Below are 16,496 nucleotides of genomic sequence, written 5' to 3' on the forward strand. Positions count from 1 at the left end.
CAGGACCTCATGTCACAAAAGCTACAAATAATATACTATGGGAGGTAGAGTTATCAGACCCCTCTCCTCGACTAGACTTAAAACATTCATTTTTGATAAAGCTTATAGTTAGGGCTGGCGCAGGTATGGACCAGCTCCTAATTATGTTGCTATAGGCGCACGCACACTAGCAAAGTTGTCCCGTACCAGGCTTAGGCATGATTGCCCCCCCCCCCACTCTTCCCATTCCCCCGCTGGCCTGCACTCACACTGCTCCAAGACAAACCGGGCCTAAGCACGGTTATCTCTTGTACAGAACATCGTAATACAGCACATGCATAGCTTTGTGTTATTATGAAGTATGCTCAGTTTACAATCAGGCGGACTCGAGAAAAAAAATGTAAAAAGGGACGCGCAGTCGAGTCCGCGTCTGCACATCGGAGAACAACACAGAGAACATGACAGCTACTTTGCTGACATGTTAGTCATGTTAGTCAGATACATCCAGAACACTCCGGATTTCTCTATAATAATAGCTGTCATCGTTGTGTACCCGTGTGCTTGTGCTCGTGCATGAACTGGAACCTGCTGAAGCACACCTCTCCGAAGCATGCCAGGGCCAGTGCCAGTGCTCCCAAGCAAGGTAAGATAGAACAGGTTTCCAATGTGTTCGCTCACCTAGACTAGCGGGGGAACTGGTTATGTTGCAATGCCACCATGAAGCATCACAGACTTACAGTAATTACTACGTATGTGAAACTAAACATTTAGGACTATCTTCGTCATGCCAACACTTGATCTAACCGTTATATAATGTGTGCCGAGTGTGGCTGCTATTTTAGAAAGCCCACAGCAACGACTTTAATATAATTATACCGCTACAAAACTGTCTGTTTCATGTGCTTTAAACTCTCTTTCTTTTTAAAGAGATCATTGCGCTTAAATCTATCATGTACTAGGCTGCTGTGTGATCGTGCGAGACAGAAATGTTCACAGTGAGATGGATAATATCTTCATTTTGTGGTTGTGTGGCTGAGTATGTGTGTGTGTGATTTTTAAGGAGTAAATCTTTCTGAAAGTGCTTTTGGCAAATCCGCGGATGCAGTAAATCAAAAATACAAGACACGAATGCACGCAGACATTTTTAGATTTAAGGAGGCGACTTCAAAGCCTGGTAGTAAATTGGGTTTTGAATAAGACTGTCAACCAGTCAGACAGTGCAGCTCCAATTCCAGGTGTCTGTACATGTGTTTACTTTGTAAAGTTTTGAGGATTGCTTCTAGGTTCTTGAGGTTTTAGGCTTATTCCCTTGCCGTCTTTTTTTGCCATGATTGCAGTGTGTAAGTGTGTGTGTTTGAGCCAGAAACACAACCAAACATACTGCCAAGGAAAACTGGTAATAGACTCATGTTGCCTTTTCCAATCAGGACGCCAGAGTGTTCTCATGCAGCGTTCAATGAGGTTTGACACATCATTCAGACTAATAGAGGGATCCTCGCGTATGGGTGTGTGTGTGTGTGTGTGTGTGTGTGTGTGTGTGTTTCAGGATGTGAATGCTGGCATTTCAAACACTGCCATCTCTGACTCACACACTCTTAATGCTCTAACCACTTGCTAATTACTTGGATCCTCAAAGTGTTTGGCGAATAATAAAGTTGTGAGTTGGATATTAAAGAGGAACTTTTTGCTTCGGAAAATGACAGAGCCAGACATGATTTCATGCTCCAAACAGGTGATGGGCTAATACATGGACGCCATTATAAACACTGAGGCGGTTCAAGCACACTTCCAACAGACGTTCACTGTACCAGTTTGTTCTCCTGTTCCAGTTTAACACTTCTGACGAGGCTTTAAATGTCATGACTCGATCAAACATTTTCTCTTAAAGGCAGTGACGTCTTCTCTGATTTTATGAATGACTTGATGATATCATGGAAAATCCAGTTCACATGTAAAGATGTCCGATATCCTTACATTTTTCCAAGTATAGCTTTCATGCCCATGTGTCGCCAGCAGACCTGCAGAAATCCAACTCCAGCAGCGATATGGAGACGGTAACTGCTAACAGGTGAAGGATGATGTCATGTCTAGCATGTGATAGTTTTATGACGACGTGCAGAAATGTGGTGATAAGACACTCCTGTAGCGGCTCTATGACTGACCTCAAGGCAGTTACGTTACTCATAAAATCAACCATGAAATGCATGAACATGAAACGTAAAATGGGGCTTTACCTGTTGTGACACCATTTAGAAAGTAAATGAGTTTATCTTGGTAGAGGTTAAAGGGATGAGTCATAGAAAAACAATTGGCATTTTAAGGATAGTTTATGAAAATGTATAGAACAGAGTGTACCGAGACACTATTAGCTTTCAAAAAGAGGGCGTCATTTTAAAAATGAATTCCTTGTGGTTTTAGAAAGCCGAGTTGATTACTGATGATTTTGTAGACATCTACAGTCCAAGACACACACACAGGCTCTCTCTGTGTCGTCTCCATCCACTCCGTTACCGAGGACTACATTTAAATTATTGGTAGCATTTTAGAGAGCAACATTTTCCTTCTGATCACAGTCATTATGTGGACAAATACATTAGTGGTAATCTTGCTCCCACTGATCTTTGTGATGTCACAAAGGGGGAATCTCCAAACGACCTGTTTGAGCACACATTTTCTGAGAAGTGGAGCAGGAAAAAGATGTAGAGGATGGACTTTTCTTATAATTGAGGGGTTTGTAGACAGACTAGGGACAAATATTATTGTTAGAAAAACATGGTCAAGTGTATTTCGCATAATATGTGACCTTTAATTCAAAACCTGGAGTCCCCTATGACTACAAAGGGAAATATAACATATATAAATGTAAAGATGGCTATCAGCCTGTTGGAACACAGGCCAAATAGCTGTTTTTTTTTTTTTGCAAGCCAGTTCCGCTTCTGACAGGGCACAGAGCCAATCATACTTTAGGTTTTTTGGGCAGTAACAGGCGTGTCCAATCAGATTTCAACGGGGGCCCATGCCATCCCAGTCCACCCCTCTGGATAAGCCCCTGTGTGTAGTGCTTTGGAACATAGTTTAATGTTTGTTTGAGCTTATACTGCATCCAAGGTTTAATCATTCAGTGCATGACCTTCATTATAAAAAAAGTTGTTTACCGCCTTCCCCTGTGCAGTATTGACCTGCCCAAATGAATATAAATAAACCGCCTTTATCCAGGCTGGTATCATATTATGGTGGTGTGCAGGAATCCAACCACAGGGAGGCTAAAAGTGAATATTACACTCACATATGCACTTGTTATGGTAACAACACACAAGCCTTAAGACCCAGACTGCCTCACTCCATCCCTTTAACACCTCTCTGTCTCTGATTCTGTCTCTCTCTCTCTCTTTCTATGCTTCCTCATCCCATGTTCACTGTACCACCACGTCCTTCTTTTTCTTATTTTAATGCAGCTTAGAGTGGGTCTGTTTGAGTCATTTCTCTATAAAGAAGTCTTACTGAAGTACTCACTGACGGAGAGCCAAGATTCCACAGTTAAGGAGGAACTGTAAAAAATAGGAATATAAAAAAAAACAGATCTTGGAACATGCAAGGAGCCACTTTTTCATTTATAGCTGCATATCCGTCCTCTTCTCCTCTTCCTCTTTGCAGGCTGCACCAAGAAGTCTTTCTTATTCATTCTCCTTTTATTTATCACTCATTCACCTTCTTAATCATCAAAAAAAAATCTTTATTTCATGAGGAAGCTTTTCATTCACCATGAGACGCTCCAAAATAACGCATGAAATGACTTGGAGGAGATCAGGCGACATCTGTGAAAAAAATAAAAACACAGACAGTACAAGTCGAGGAATCTCAGTCAGGAATGAATTAGTTCTACCTTCATCTCATTCCTCACATAGCGTGCCTCCAAGCATGTAAACCCGACTTTCACAAGAGCACAGCTGTAAATACAGCACTAAAACAAATAGCATGTTACTATGACAAGTCAGTATTTACTATCGATGCTTGCCTCTCCCTCTGAAACGAGCTCCAAAACACATGTGTAACTGATGCTGGCTGAGAGGCGGCGGCAGTCTGCTCCAAATCCTCTTTACAGGATCTTAATGTGAAACAAATGTTGTGTCACACAGATCCAGGTCTCTCAGAGTGAGGAGGATCGTCTCTGATCAGTTTCTGTGTTCCTGGAACAATCACTGAGGACGTGCAGATTTTTTTGTAACGAACTTAAAAGAATGTGTAAACTATTTTCTTGATTGAAAATGAATCAAATGAGGTTCTGGCTGCAGCAACACTTCAACCCAGCCTAGCTCTAATAATGAAACCAAGACTCAATAACTATGAAAGTGTTTGCTCTAATAACAAAACATATGATGATGATTTGCTAGAGATACTTTATAGTAACTGTTCTGTCTGACCTTTTCTCAAATGACTGAAGTAACCTTGATTGTGATTTGTTTATTCACAGTGTTGCCATGGCTGCCCCTTAAAGGCTTTATATGCGCTTAAATGTGTTAAATGTGTGTGTTTCACACTTAAATGTAATAGAAATCAAGTATATCCTCTGTGAGTCATGACTGTCTACAGTGGTTGTAACACCCGAGTCCCACTGTCTGTGATGTTTTCAGAGTTTTCAGAGTCCTATCTTCAGTTTGTTTACATCGTCGGGACGGCGGCTGACTCCTCCCCTCGTGTATAAAAGTTGTTTAATTGAGGGACTAGAGAAAAGAAGAATAACATACTGTACTCACTGCTTAACTGTGTTTCTAGATCACGCTCATTTCAGGTAAATTTACATGCAGTGTGAAGATACGAGCATAATAAAGATCACTAGCATTAGCATGCTAACACAACAATGCAGCGCGAGTTGTTTTGGTTTCATGCTGTTGCTCAAGGGCGACATCTGCTGGATCAAAAAATCGCATATGAAGCCTTTAAGGTTTAATTCCACTTAAGTTAGTAGAATTAGAAATACATCATCTGTCATCCATATTTTTCACTTTTGTTGCATTTGAGTTGCAACCAAGCGGCAACCTCTGGTGTTGAAAAATGAAGCCGATGCAGAAGTATGAAATCCTGCAGTTTGTCGAGTGTCCTCTTGAGGCTAACTTCAGAAACGTTGTAAGTCACTGGTACACCCCTTTCAAAAATGTCAAAGCGTTCTTCACAATAAGACACTTAGTTGAACTAATTGATAAGCGATATGTGTCAGGAGGCTTAAAACCCGCCTCAGCTCTCAGCCTGTCATTAGGTTGACTGAAAGTTAGGGTGGGACATCATTTTCAGTATAGAGACCCCCGTCACTGGCAATCAAATGCCCTCTGCAGTAACAGATGGGTGACGTCACTCAGGCTTCATCCATTATTTAAACTCTCTGATTGCAACCAGCAGGTCACAAGCTTCACCTCAAAGAATTTGGCGATCAGGTATTCAGTGTTAATCATTCACAAGGTTTTTTAACTGAAAGCTGAATCACTCTAAAGTCCACGTCTTCCAAAGAACAAAAACAGAGCAACTGACCAAAGCTGTTTTCTCATATGGACTCCTGAAATTTTAAGGACTGGGTGCCCCAGACATTCTCCAAAGTTGTTGTTCATCCGTCTGACAGGAGGGGAGGGGCTCTGTTTACATGACAACCAGGATGGCAGGACTTAACCCTGCATATCAACATACTGCACAGCCTTCACAAAGTTATTGTCTGTTTTTTTTACCAGGAACCAAGTTGTCTGCATAGTTCTCAATCCTCTTGAAAAACAGCAACGACTGGGTAACAACAAACAGTCAAAAAGCACTGAATAAAGCATTTTTTTTTTACAATTGGCCTGCCCTAATACACAGCTGAACTGCTGCATTTTTTTCATCTCTCCATCTGACTAGAATGATTCTGGTTAATGATACAAGTAGAACAAAATGGAATTTCACATGAAAAATAAATATAAACTGTTTGTAAATGTTTAAAGGCTTTATATGCGCTTAAATATAATATAAATCAAGTATATCCTCTGAAAATAACTCTGTGAGTCATGACTGTCTACAATGGGTGTAACACCCGAGTCCCACTGTCTGTGATGTTTTCAGAGTTTTCAGAGTCCTATCTTCACTTTGTTTACATCGCCGGGAAGGCGGCTGACTCCTCCCCTCGTGTATAAAAGTTGTTTAATTGAGGGACTAGAGAAAAGAAGAATAACATACTGTACTCACTGCTTAACTGTGTTTCTAGATCACGCTCATTTCAGGTCAATTTACATGCAGTGTGAAGATACCAGCATAATAAAGATCGCTAGCATTAGCATGCTAACACAACAATGCAGCGCGAGTAATATATGCAGCGCATATAAAGCCTTTAATGTCTGTTACCTGATAAATGTGCATAGAAGTTTAGATAATAAGCATTTAGCATTTAGCTTTATAAAGGACTTTGTTGTGACACTACAAACGGAGAAAAAAAAGGAACAAATAGTTGAAGCTTTGTATTCCAACAGCCAAATACAATTCCACTGACATAAAGTAGTCCAGTACAGCCCTGATCTCACTGACAGCACAGCACAGCACACATCTGCCCATCAGACTCACTTCTGACGTGCTTCCACTGAGAGCCGTCCATCAAATCCCAAAAAGCCCTGTTAGCATCTGCAGCAGTGGGATCACAATGTTCACTCCCTCGTGGTGACATTTACAACACATCACACTCATGACAATCAACAAGTGTGACTCTCAAGCAATAAACCCAATCCCCCCAGCACTATTCAAGGCACGTCGCAGGAATGTAACGCTGGGGAGAAACAATGTGAGGCATTTGTGGAGGAATAAGTCGTGGCAGTGGTCCAATAAACAATAACAAGAACTTCCTGCTGCATGCGTCCTCAATGGGAGGAAGGAACCACAACCCTTACCCTCAGTCCTCTGTATGTATGTGTGTGTGTGTTTTGAAACCAGAAATATAAACTGATAGGATTATTATTTACAAAAAACTGTCATACACATCCTCAACAGATCAAATGCATGAAAGGCTAAATTAACAGTTCCCATGATTCTTTGGTAGTTTTTCTTCATACTGTTATCTACAGACATTTGCTGCAGCCACATGTCCGATGTGTCCTCGGGCAAGACACTTAACCTCAAGTTACTCCTACTGCTTCCTCTGTGACGTATGAATGTGCATGAATGGGATACGCTAATGCTGATGGACACTTTACAAAGCGGCCTCTGCCATCAGCGTGTGAACGGGTATGAATGGATCGGTGTGACCTGCGTTGTAAAAAAAGCGCTCCGAAGATTAGAAAAGCGCTAGACAAGCTCAAGTCCATTTACCATTTACAGAGTCCATCACACAGGGAACCAAAAAATACTAAGATCAGAGTGCAGGGACAAGCAAAGACTGACAACAGTGGAGATGACTCATGTGCTGCAGATAAGACAGAACTCAGAAATCCAACTTACTGTATTGGTGATCTGTTTCCAGTGACTGGAAGACACTGCCCATAACTGCTAGTCATGGTCATGGCATTTTTAATTGTAGCTTGCTGCCCACATAATTGTAGTTTTGAGGTTGAAGCATGCCCCTGAGGTTGTCCTCAGTTTGCAACACAAACGAACCGAAAATTGAAGAACATGAAGCGTGTTGTAAAGAGGGAGCATTTGGTGTCTGTAACTCTGAAAAACAGCAGATTTTCAGGCCGGCGATGAAGGATTTCAGCGTGGTAAAGGGAGCATGATGCAGCAGTGTGAAGAGCTTTTTTTTTTTTTGCCAGAGAGCATGTCTGTATTATTTACATAATGTATTTTTCTATCTCTTTCTTTCTGCATCTCCCTCTATCCCATTTTCCAAGCCCAACACAGTCTCAGCCGGCTGTTCAACACGAGGTTCCCGACTGTTAAAGGAAGTTTTTCTTTGACACTGTTACTTCGCTACAAGTTGCCATTAGTGATATGGAGGGAGAGAGCGATACGGTCAATGAGCGAACTACAATGACTTTCAATGAGAGAGAGCAGCCACCTGTGCTGTCTCTTATCAAGATTGTCTTACACTGCTAGTCAAGTCAATGCTCCTTTTTTCCACAGCGAGCGCCGCAGCCCGTCTCTGGCGAGTGCCAGCAGTGCCACTACGCTCTGCTCTGTTTCAAAATACGCTGCGGGTCTTTTTTGTGACAGAGCTATAGCTGCAAGCGAGACAATTGGACAGTGCCTGTGTTTCGGAATTGTAATCCATGATCACGACTCTGCACTATCTGTAAACCAATTTGCACATTGTGATTGAGGTTTTCTCTTAACTTGTTGTCTGTAAACTGTCTCTTTATCATGTAATGTTTAAAATATGCAATGTTTTTCACCCTTGTGAAAGAGATCTTGATCTCAATGGGTTAATTACTTGATTAAATAAAGGTTAAATTTTTAAAAAAGCATGCGTGAGGCTGGACAGGATAGATCAAGCCGGACAGGAAATCAGACAAGGAAACACCCAGGGTGTCCAGGTGAATTTCAAAATAAATCACAACATACAAGCTCACATTCGTCAAAACAGGCACCAAACGAACAACCAAGCAAAAACATAAACACACACCGTATAAGAGCGGACACTTTACATACATTCACTGTCCATGCAGAGGATGAAGAAGTTCTTCAGAGCTGGATTAAGACAATAATATAATAATTATAAGCAATCTGTCCTCTCTGAGTGATCTGTAGATACTATTTGGATGTCCATCACCATCCGTCACCGATTAATGAAATGATCTCATTTAACCTTTGTCTATTAGTGAGCATAATCAGGTAAGAGCTGCATCAGCAAACAAAAAAAACATGCTTAATGAATATCTATAGAAATGCATGTCATTATGCTCCTACTCTAGCTAACTGGCTTGTAGAATAACGTGATATTACACAGCATTGACTATGTGGCGGTTGAGTTTTTCCTTTATTTCTACATTATGTCATCAGATTGTTGTTGTAAAAGACGTCTAATATGTGAAATCTATATATTGTTAAGGTTGTCTGGTTAAGGTTCCTTCATTAGCAGCTGTCTGAGGTTTTCTTTTAATCCATCTCAGAAAGCTGTTTTCCCAGTCAGCAGGCAGCAGCAGACGAGGCGATGCCACCGCAGTAATGGCGGCCTGCACCGCACACCACAGACCAGCCGTAGGAATTTGTCTATAAGTGGTAAGATGCAAATAAGTCTGGTGAAGAGAGCATTTAAAGTGCGCGTTCGGAAAAGGGAGCAGCTGTTCATTTTCAGTGAATTCAGGGCGCAGGGCCTCAAAACGAGGAGGATGTTTTCCAACCTGAGGCTTGAAAAAGGATTGTCTGGTTAAACAGTTTGGCCTCCCACATAAGTTTTTAGTTTATACGTACAGCAGATAAAAAAAAAAAGATACAAACATCTCCCCTGTCTTGATAATACTGTAAATGACTTTCCCCCTATTGAAGCAGACTGAGTCTACCTCTCTGGCGCTCACAACAGAGGTGTTCTGTGTCGATGGGGCCTGCTCACCATGTGCAGGAGATGTTTCTGATTTGAGTTAAACACAGACAGGAAACCATATGTCTGAGCTCTCTAGCATGTCAGGTCTACACAACCACACACGTATGCACATACACACACACACACACACACACACAAACGCACGCACGGACATTCAGAGGCTGAGACAGACACCAAATTTCTGTTCTTAGCAGCATGAGAAGCAGCAGCCAAACACACGACGCGCTCCCAGCTGAGAGTCTGTGACCGCACTGAGGATTCCCCCAGCATTGTTTACATGTCACACAAACACCCCATTTCCACTTCCTGTTTGTGATGATGACGCACTGCGCACAGGACAGCAGCGGCAGTAATGAGACCTAAAAAGCACCCACAGTGTTGTGAGCGTTTCATTTACCAAAATACAAACACAGTTTCCTTGTCTGCGGTCGGAGAGAAAGTTAGAGATGAAGAAGGCGGAAGAAAGCGGAGGAGGAGATGACAACTCAGGGGTAACAGTGAGATAAATGAAAGAGAGTAAAAACAATGGACAACTTAGAAAAAAACATAACAAAGCACAAGGTTACTTTTTAAAATTTTAGATGGATGAAAAATGAAGATGGCAACAAAGTGTTCTTGACATACACTCACTGGGGGAGAATAACAGCCTGTCGTTACACTCCTCCTCAGAACAGGAGCAGATGTGAGCCATCCCACTCGTCGTGTTCTTCTCCTTCATCACGCAGGTGGAGCTGTTGTAGTCGTCCAGCATAATGCCGTGCAGCGACTTGGCCGGGTCGTGACAGATTGTTTCGATGGAGAAGTCTGTCTCGTTCTTTCTCCTAAGAGACAAACAGAACAACAGAGCGGAGGGCGTTTCACAATGAGACTGTTTCTTATTGTCTGTCGTGTTCAAAAGAATACATGGAGGCAATGTTTCGGCTCTCAGGCACCTTACCAGATAGCGACACAGACCTCGCTGGCTTCCACGCAGATGGATGTGATGGAGCAGTTGGTGAAGCAGGTCCCCGTGCCACTACAGGAGGAGGACAGCTCCACGTCACAGAACTTACACAGCTTACTCATGGGGAAAAGCTGGGGCATACCTGCAGAACACACACACACACACACACAGAAGTATCCATCAGGCCAGGCCTCATGTGTCAGACAGCTACTACAGTATTGTCATGGTGAAAGTGTCCGCTTCATCCTGTGGCTCAGAGAAAAAAAAGAAAAGGTTGATTTGGATTGATAAATGATGTGACAAATATTTATGTAAACATTTCTAAATTTGATCCATCAGTATGTTTTCTTCTGACTTTTTTTCTTTGACATGCTTCAGTAAGATGGCCCACCAGAAAGAGAGGGATGGTCTTTTGGTTTAAAGAGAATATCAAACACTCATAAAGTTGGCTGACAACATCGGTGGTTTGTGGTGTTTATGATCTAAATCCCTCCACCAACTCAGTCTCCTGCAACGTAACCTCTTCTGTAGTTTCAGAATGTTCCAAGAGGGTTTTTGACCTAAAAAAAAAACAAACAGGAAGTCTTCCGTCTAGTATGAAAAGGTCTGATTAAAATCGTCATAACATCACCCGCACAACCAAATCCACATGCATTTCTTTTTTTTTGAAGTTTTATTTTTGGCCATTTTTATGCCTTTATTTTAGAGATGAGACAGTGGATATAGTCAGAAAACAGAGAGAGAGAGAGAGAGAGAGAGAGCGAGAGAGAGAGAGATAACATGCCCAGCACCCACACAAGCATTTTTTGTTGTAGTACTGTAGAACATCTTGCGTGTGCCTGCGCAGACCCAACCAATTATTTTATTATAATAACCTTTTTCCAACAGACGCAAACACTAAATCTTTTTTCAACAGTTTAAATATGAGGGTTTCTTATGCATTACTGCACAATTTAAGGGAGCGAATTAGTTTCAGTTTTCAAGCTTGCACGAGAGGCCTGCATAGAGGTGGTGGTTATTAAAAAACATAATTATTAAACTCAGCCTGTTTCATAACCAGCTAAGAACTCCTCACATAAGCTTTAAATAGGAATCGTCATAAAGTACAGCACATGATCGACTGACCTACATCTCACCCTTGCAGTCATCATTTTTTCGAAGTCTACCCCTATGACTTTTGTTCCTAAGCTACAAGCTTGCAACAGTTTCACAACTTCATCATCAGGGACGTCCCCAGATTTGTTTTTGACTGGGGTGGCCCAAGTGGGGCACTGACTTGTGCAGGGGTTGCATAAAGTTTCTGTACACATACTTGAAAGAATGTATTTTCCCTTTCTAGCACCACTAATCAAATCTACTTTTTAAGCAACGCAAGAGAATGGCAACATAAAAATCGCCTCATTTAAGGAGTCAAAAAGAAGAGTGTCCACAGTCACAATTTGAAGAACTTGAAAAATCACAAGCGAACTCCTGCATGCTGTCTGGCATACAAAAATACATTTATTGCCAAAGTTTCGGTACTGAAACCTTTCTAGTTAGTGCAATGCAAGTTTGAAAAGTTTGTGCAGGACTTCAGGACTGCAAGCAATCATCCACTGCCCGGCTAATTAAGGAAACACTGCTGCCAGTTGTTTGAGCAGAAGGTAAATACACTGTGCAGTCATTAAGGTTGAAGGAATAGTTGTGTAAACTACTGTCCAACACACAGTAAGTCTGATACATAGGAAAGCATCAGTCACCTGAATTGAACCTGGTGAGAACTGTCAACACAGACAACCACAATTCAGTGAGACACCTCCTCCCCGCTGCCCTACATGTACCAAGATCAACCACCTCAAACATGCTGTACGGAGCTAAAGGAAACCAACAAATCATACAAAAGTAGGCCAGGACCACACTTAACGATCAACACAGACAGCCACAGCAGAATATACAGGACAAACCACTTCAGATAAATAATTCCAAACCTCATGGAGTCTTTTTAAAATCCCATCAAAAAACACCATGCAAAAGAGATTTCCTGAATGAAGCAATGAATGACGTCCTTATAATTGATGACAGCATGAAAGACAGGATGTGGATTGTTTCTGATCTGTGGTGAATGCTCTGGGTTTTCTGAAAGTAATTTATGTGTAAAATGTGAAGCCAAATCCATCGAACAAACAATTCTTTCCCGCCCGACACGACCCACACAGCTTATTATAAACACAAGGCACAAGACTTTGTTTCCAACTAATTATGTTTACTGTAGTGTGTTAAACTGGTCATATCTTCATTCATGATCCTGAGCCCTATATTTAAGGTTAAATTGTTCCATCACCTGGCTGGTTAAAAGGTATGCATGCGATACAGTCGCGTTCTGCCTGGGCCGGTACTGTAATCAGTACAATCTTATCCCTGTCATTCAGATTAGCATGACTCGAACTGCTCTGATCTCCCTCTGCTCTATGACCTGCTCAGACCTGCAAAAACTGCTAGTTCAAAAACAAGACTATAGGAAAGAAACCCATGATAGCCAGCTTAACATGTGTCATGGCTCAATTTCCCTTTAAAATATATGTTTTTTGATTCTAGTAAGAAAGAAAGAAAGGCCTCCCCGTGTGACCTTTGTGTTGAGTTCAGGCTGAGTGGGATGCTGCTCTGTGTAGTGTATGCAGGGGTTGTGGTGCAGCATGGTGGTTTTAGAGTGGGAGGAACACCTCTTTCTGCAGGGAGGTCTACATTCAAGCCTCCATGTTGCAAAGCATCTGTGCAGGATCAGCTTCACTGAGCCAGGCACTGAATTCAATCCACTTCTGTAACATGAAGCACATTAGTACTTACATGGTAACGATTCAGGGGCCTGTTGCACCAGCTCTATACAAATTCTGTCTCTAGTTGTAAATATATATCCAACAATTTGTGCAAGATTGCACCCTCCCGAGTCTCGTTGCAAATACCATCTCATCCGCAAAGACCAACACTCATTGCCACAGGCAGTGACAGTGGTGCTATTTAACCCTATTGAGACCCGTGTATTAAAATGATGCCAGTGATCCTTCTCACTTTTCTCTCTCTCTCTCTCTCTCTCTCTCTCTCTCCGCAAGTAAACGCAAATGGAGTGTGAGCAAACAGTTCCGATCAAATGTGGGCCAGAGGTGCAGGAACAGTGCTGGATGTAGATTTAAGAAACAGACTAAAGAGAGGGAATGCCTGACAAGACAGAAAGCCACTTCCCTTTGATGAAAGAGACAACAACAACAACAACAACTACACATGTTTGAAATCTTAAACACAGACAAAACAACTGCATGCAGTGCAGTCTCTGATATCGTTCAATCTACTGACCTGGCAGCACGTCTGCACAGCTAAACCAAGAAACCCAACCAGAGGAGGACTCGCATGAATTCCCATTACTCTTCGCTGGCTCTCCTTTAACAGTGTGTGTTATATCGGTGGGTGTGTGTGTGTTTGTGTGATCCCTGATCACACAGTCTGCAAAGGTCGGGTTATTCATTTAATAGGGAAACACAGTTGATATACTTTCAAGACGCATTCCGTCACACAGAGTCTGGAGTTTGGGGCTGGGCCGAGAGCGTGAAATAGCGGAGCGCTCACACCCACTCACAACCTCCGAGACAAATAAAACCTGCTGATTTAGTGCAGCGAAGTGCTGCAGAGACTGTATGAGTAAGGGGGGTAAAGTTACAGTCTGTAACCAGCGAGTGTCGTAAGTCTTTTATGGTGTTGATTAAACTTTATTGAACCATTCAGCAACACTGATTACAAATCAAGATCTCATTAACAGATGGTTTTGGTTTTTGCTGGTGCAACAATAACTCATTAAACCCAGACAAACCGTAAACAAAAAACTGATATCGGCTGCTAAAGGAAATACACTTTGATGAACAGGCTGCTTTTGTTTCTGTTGTTTGATATATCGCCTCTGCTGTCATCTTAGTTGTCTTCATTTCGACCTTTACGCTGCGCCTTAGAGATAAAGATGGATTTATTATGTAACCAAGGCACTTAAACACTACACTTAAGAGTCCTCATTACACATTTTTCTGGATATGTGGTCAGATAATAACACTGTTGAAACACACGTCAATAGTAAGAGGCTGCAGCTGTACAACCTCTACTTTGAAGTTCTAGCAGATTGTGTTGCTGCACATACTAGAAGCATACACCGTGCAGGAAGGTTTAAGGTGATATGTGGGTCACGGTTACAGCTGCTTAAGCACTTTTCTCTTCTTACTTCACTCTTTTTTCTTCCTGCTGCCGCTTCATGTGTAGGAATTATAAAACACAAGTGACCCGAGCGTGTCGCAGGAAGGCCGAGGAGGAAAGTGTGGACTGTCATTAACCCGCTCTTCACGGCTCCTGGAGGGGCTGGGATTGAAATGTGAGATATCCTCGTGCTCCTGTTACTGCAAGGAGGGAAATTATGCTACTGTGACCTGCTCCCATGTGGCATTAATACTAGAGAATAAACTTTATAGACACCGATGATCACTTTGTTATCGAAGAAAGTGGTTTCCTGAAATGACGTAAAAATATATCTTCACACATCTATGAAGCAACCACTTTTACTCTTGGTTCATAGATCCTCATCTAACAGAAGTTATAATAATCATATAGTGAAACTATATTATAAATATAAATAAAATTCCATCTGAGCACCTCAACCAAATATGAATGTTATGTCCTCTTTCTATTTCCTCCCCTTTAGTCTCTTCCTCCCTCCTCCCTCCACTGAGGATGTGAGCGCGGGAGGACAGACAGGAAACTTAACTGCAGTTAATCACTCATATAGAGGACAGACTTCCCCATACTGCTCCAATATGAACGGAAAAAGTGAAAAAATCTGCACACCAGGGAAGGCAGCGTCACTCAAAGGTCCCGGAAAAACACATTTTCTCAATCAGCTTCTCACAGTGAGTGATCAGTGTTCAGTAAAATGTTCTGCCAAAGATCAAATAGTTTGGAGATTTTTTATTTGTTGCATGAAACACTCAGAGTCTGATTCACAAGAGGAGTGTGCAGCTTTAATGCATGTTTAACCTGAGGACAAAAAAAGAGCCAATAAGGCGTTGTCTAGTTCAATAAGCATACGCAAACGGTTAAACGCACAGCAAACGTATCCAAATGCAAAAAAATTGCTTATTTTTAATACAAATACAGAGCTCATATCTGTTCATGAGAACGTTTAATGCCTGCTGGGAGTTGGTGGTAACTGCACCACAGTATTTGTAAGAGGTCTTCCAAAAAGCTTTCGAGTAATCAGGACATTAATTCCTTCTTTGTATTTTTTTTTTTAAGTATCTGTATTTAAAGTCTGTAACTATTACTCTGACATTTATTTTAATTCATATATTAAGGTTTCAATCAGTTCGGGACACATACATGCACACACTTTGTCCATGTGTTGAAACGTTCTGGGATTTCACACAGGACGGTGATGAGAGCATTTTTCTTTACTGGATGAGCTGCTCTCACTGGGATGAATCTATATCAAATCTATAGAGACTTCACTTTACAATAAACAGGTAAGAAGTGTCCCCTCCCCGAGCAGCTCATCTATGTGGATATAATTGTTCCTCGGCAGACCTCACTGCAGCAGAGAGGGGAAATGATGCTGGCTCATCTCCACCTTCAGATGCAAAACAAGAGCCAGCATGCAAAGAAGTGAAAAAAAAACTTCAGTGTGTCATGTTTGCTCTTAGATTGTCACAATTCTTCTCTCTTGGATCTCAATGGATTTCCTGTCCGCTCACTCCTGCTCCTCCCTACCTGCTGGTCCCCTCAGTGGGCTGGGCACACAGCTGATCACTTGCAGTCAAGTCAGTACTTCAAACCTCGCTCATCTTCCAGTTTGACCTCAAGTTCTGACTCTGCATCTGTGTATTCTGCCTGCTCGTCTCTTTGGGCTGAGTGATGTTTTAGCATCGATCTAACAGGGTGAGTTTTCGTTTGCCTGAAGATCTCCTTGATTCTGTGAGTTTTTCTGTGTGGCCACGCATTTCGGGATGGGCACAGATCATTACATGGATATCATTGGTGCAAATGTCTTGTGAATTGCTCTTTGAGAGGGAGAAAATTCATGGAGCTCGC

The 16,496-nt window shown here is 41.9% G+C and overlaps 1 protein-coding gene across 3 annotated transcripts in view; it reads right to left on the bottom strand.

Annotated features, from left to right (window-relative positions):
• Positions 1-16,496, bottom strand: part of LOC110000840 (TGF-beta receptor type-2) — a 36,916-nt gene that overhangs the window by 16,234 nt on the left and 4,186 nt on the right. The window contains exons 1-3 of one of the 3 annotated variants that reach the window (XM_065957983.1): positions 13,731-13,879; positions 10,398-10,545; positions 10,091-10,281 (exon numbers count right to left, since the gene is read on the bottom strand). In XM_065957983.1, the coding sequence (XP_065814055.1) occupies positions 10,091-10,281; positions 10,398-10,543 (337 nt within the window). In that variant the 5' untranslated portion in view covers positions 10,544-10,545; positions 13,731-13,879. Of the gene's footprint in view, positions 1-10,084; positions 10,282-10,397; positions 10,546-13,730; positions 13,880-16,496 lie in introns of those variants that run through there. The other 2 variants (XM_065957982.1, XM_065957984.1) reach the window with 2 other exon arrangements.

Source organism: Labrus bergylta, chromosome 8 (assembly GCF_963930695.1).
Source record: "Labrus bergylta chromosome 8, fLabBer1.1, whole genome shotgun sequence".
Classification (NCBI taxonomy): Eukaryota; Metazoa; Chordata; class Actinopteri; order Labriformes; family Labridae; genus Labrus; species Labrus bergylta.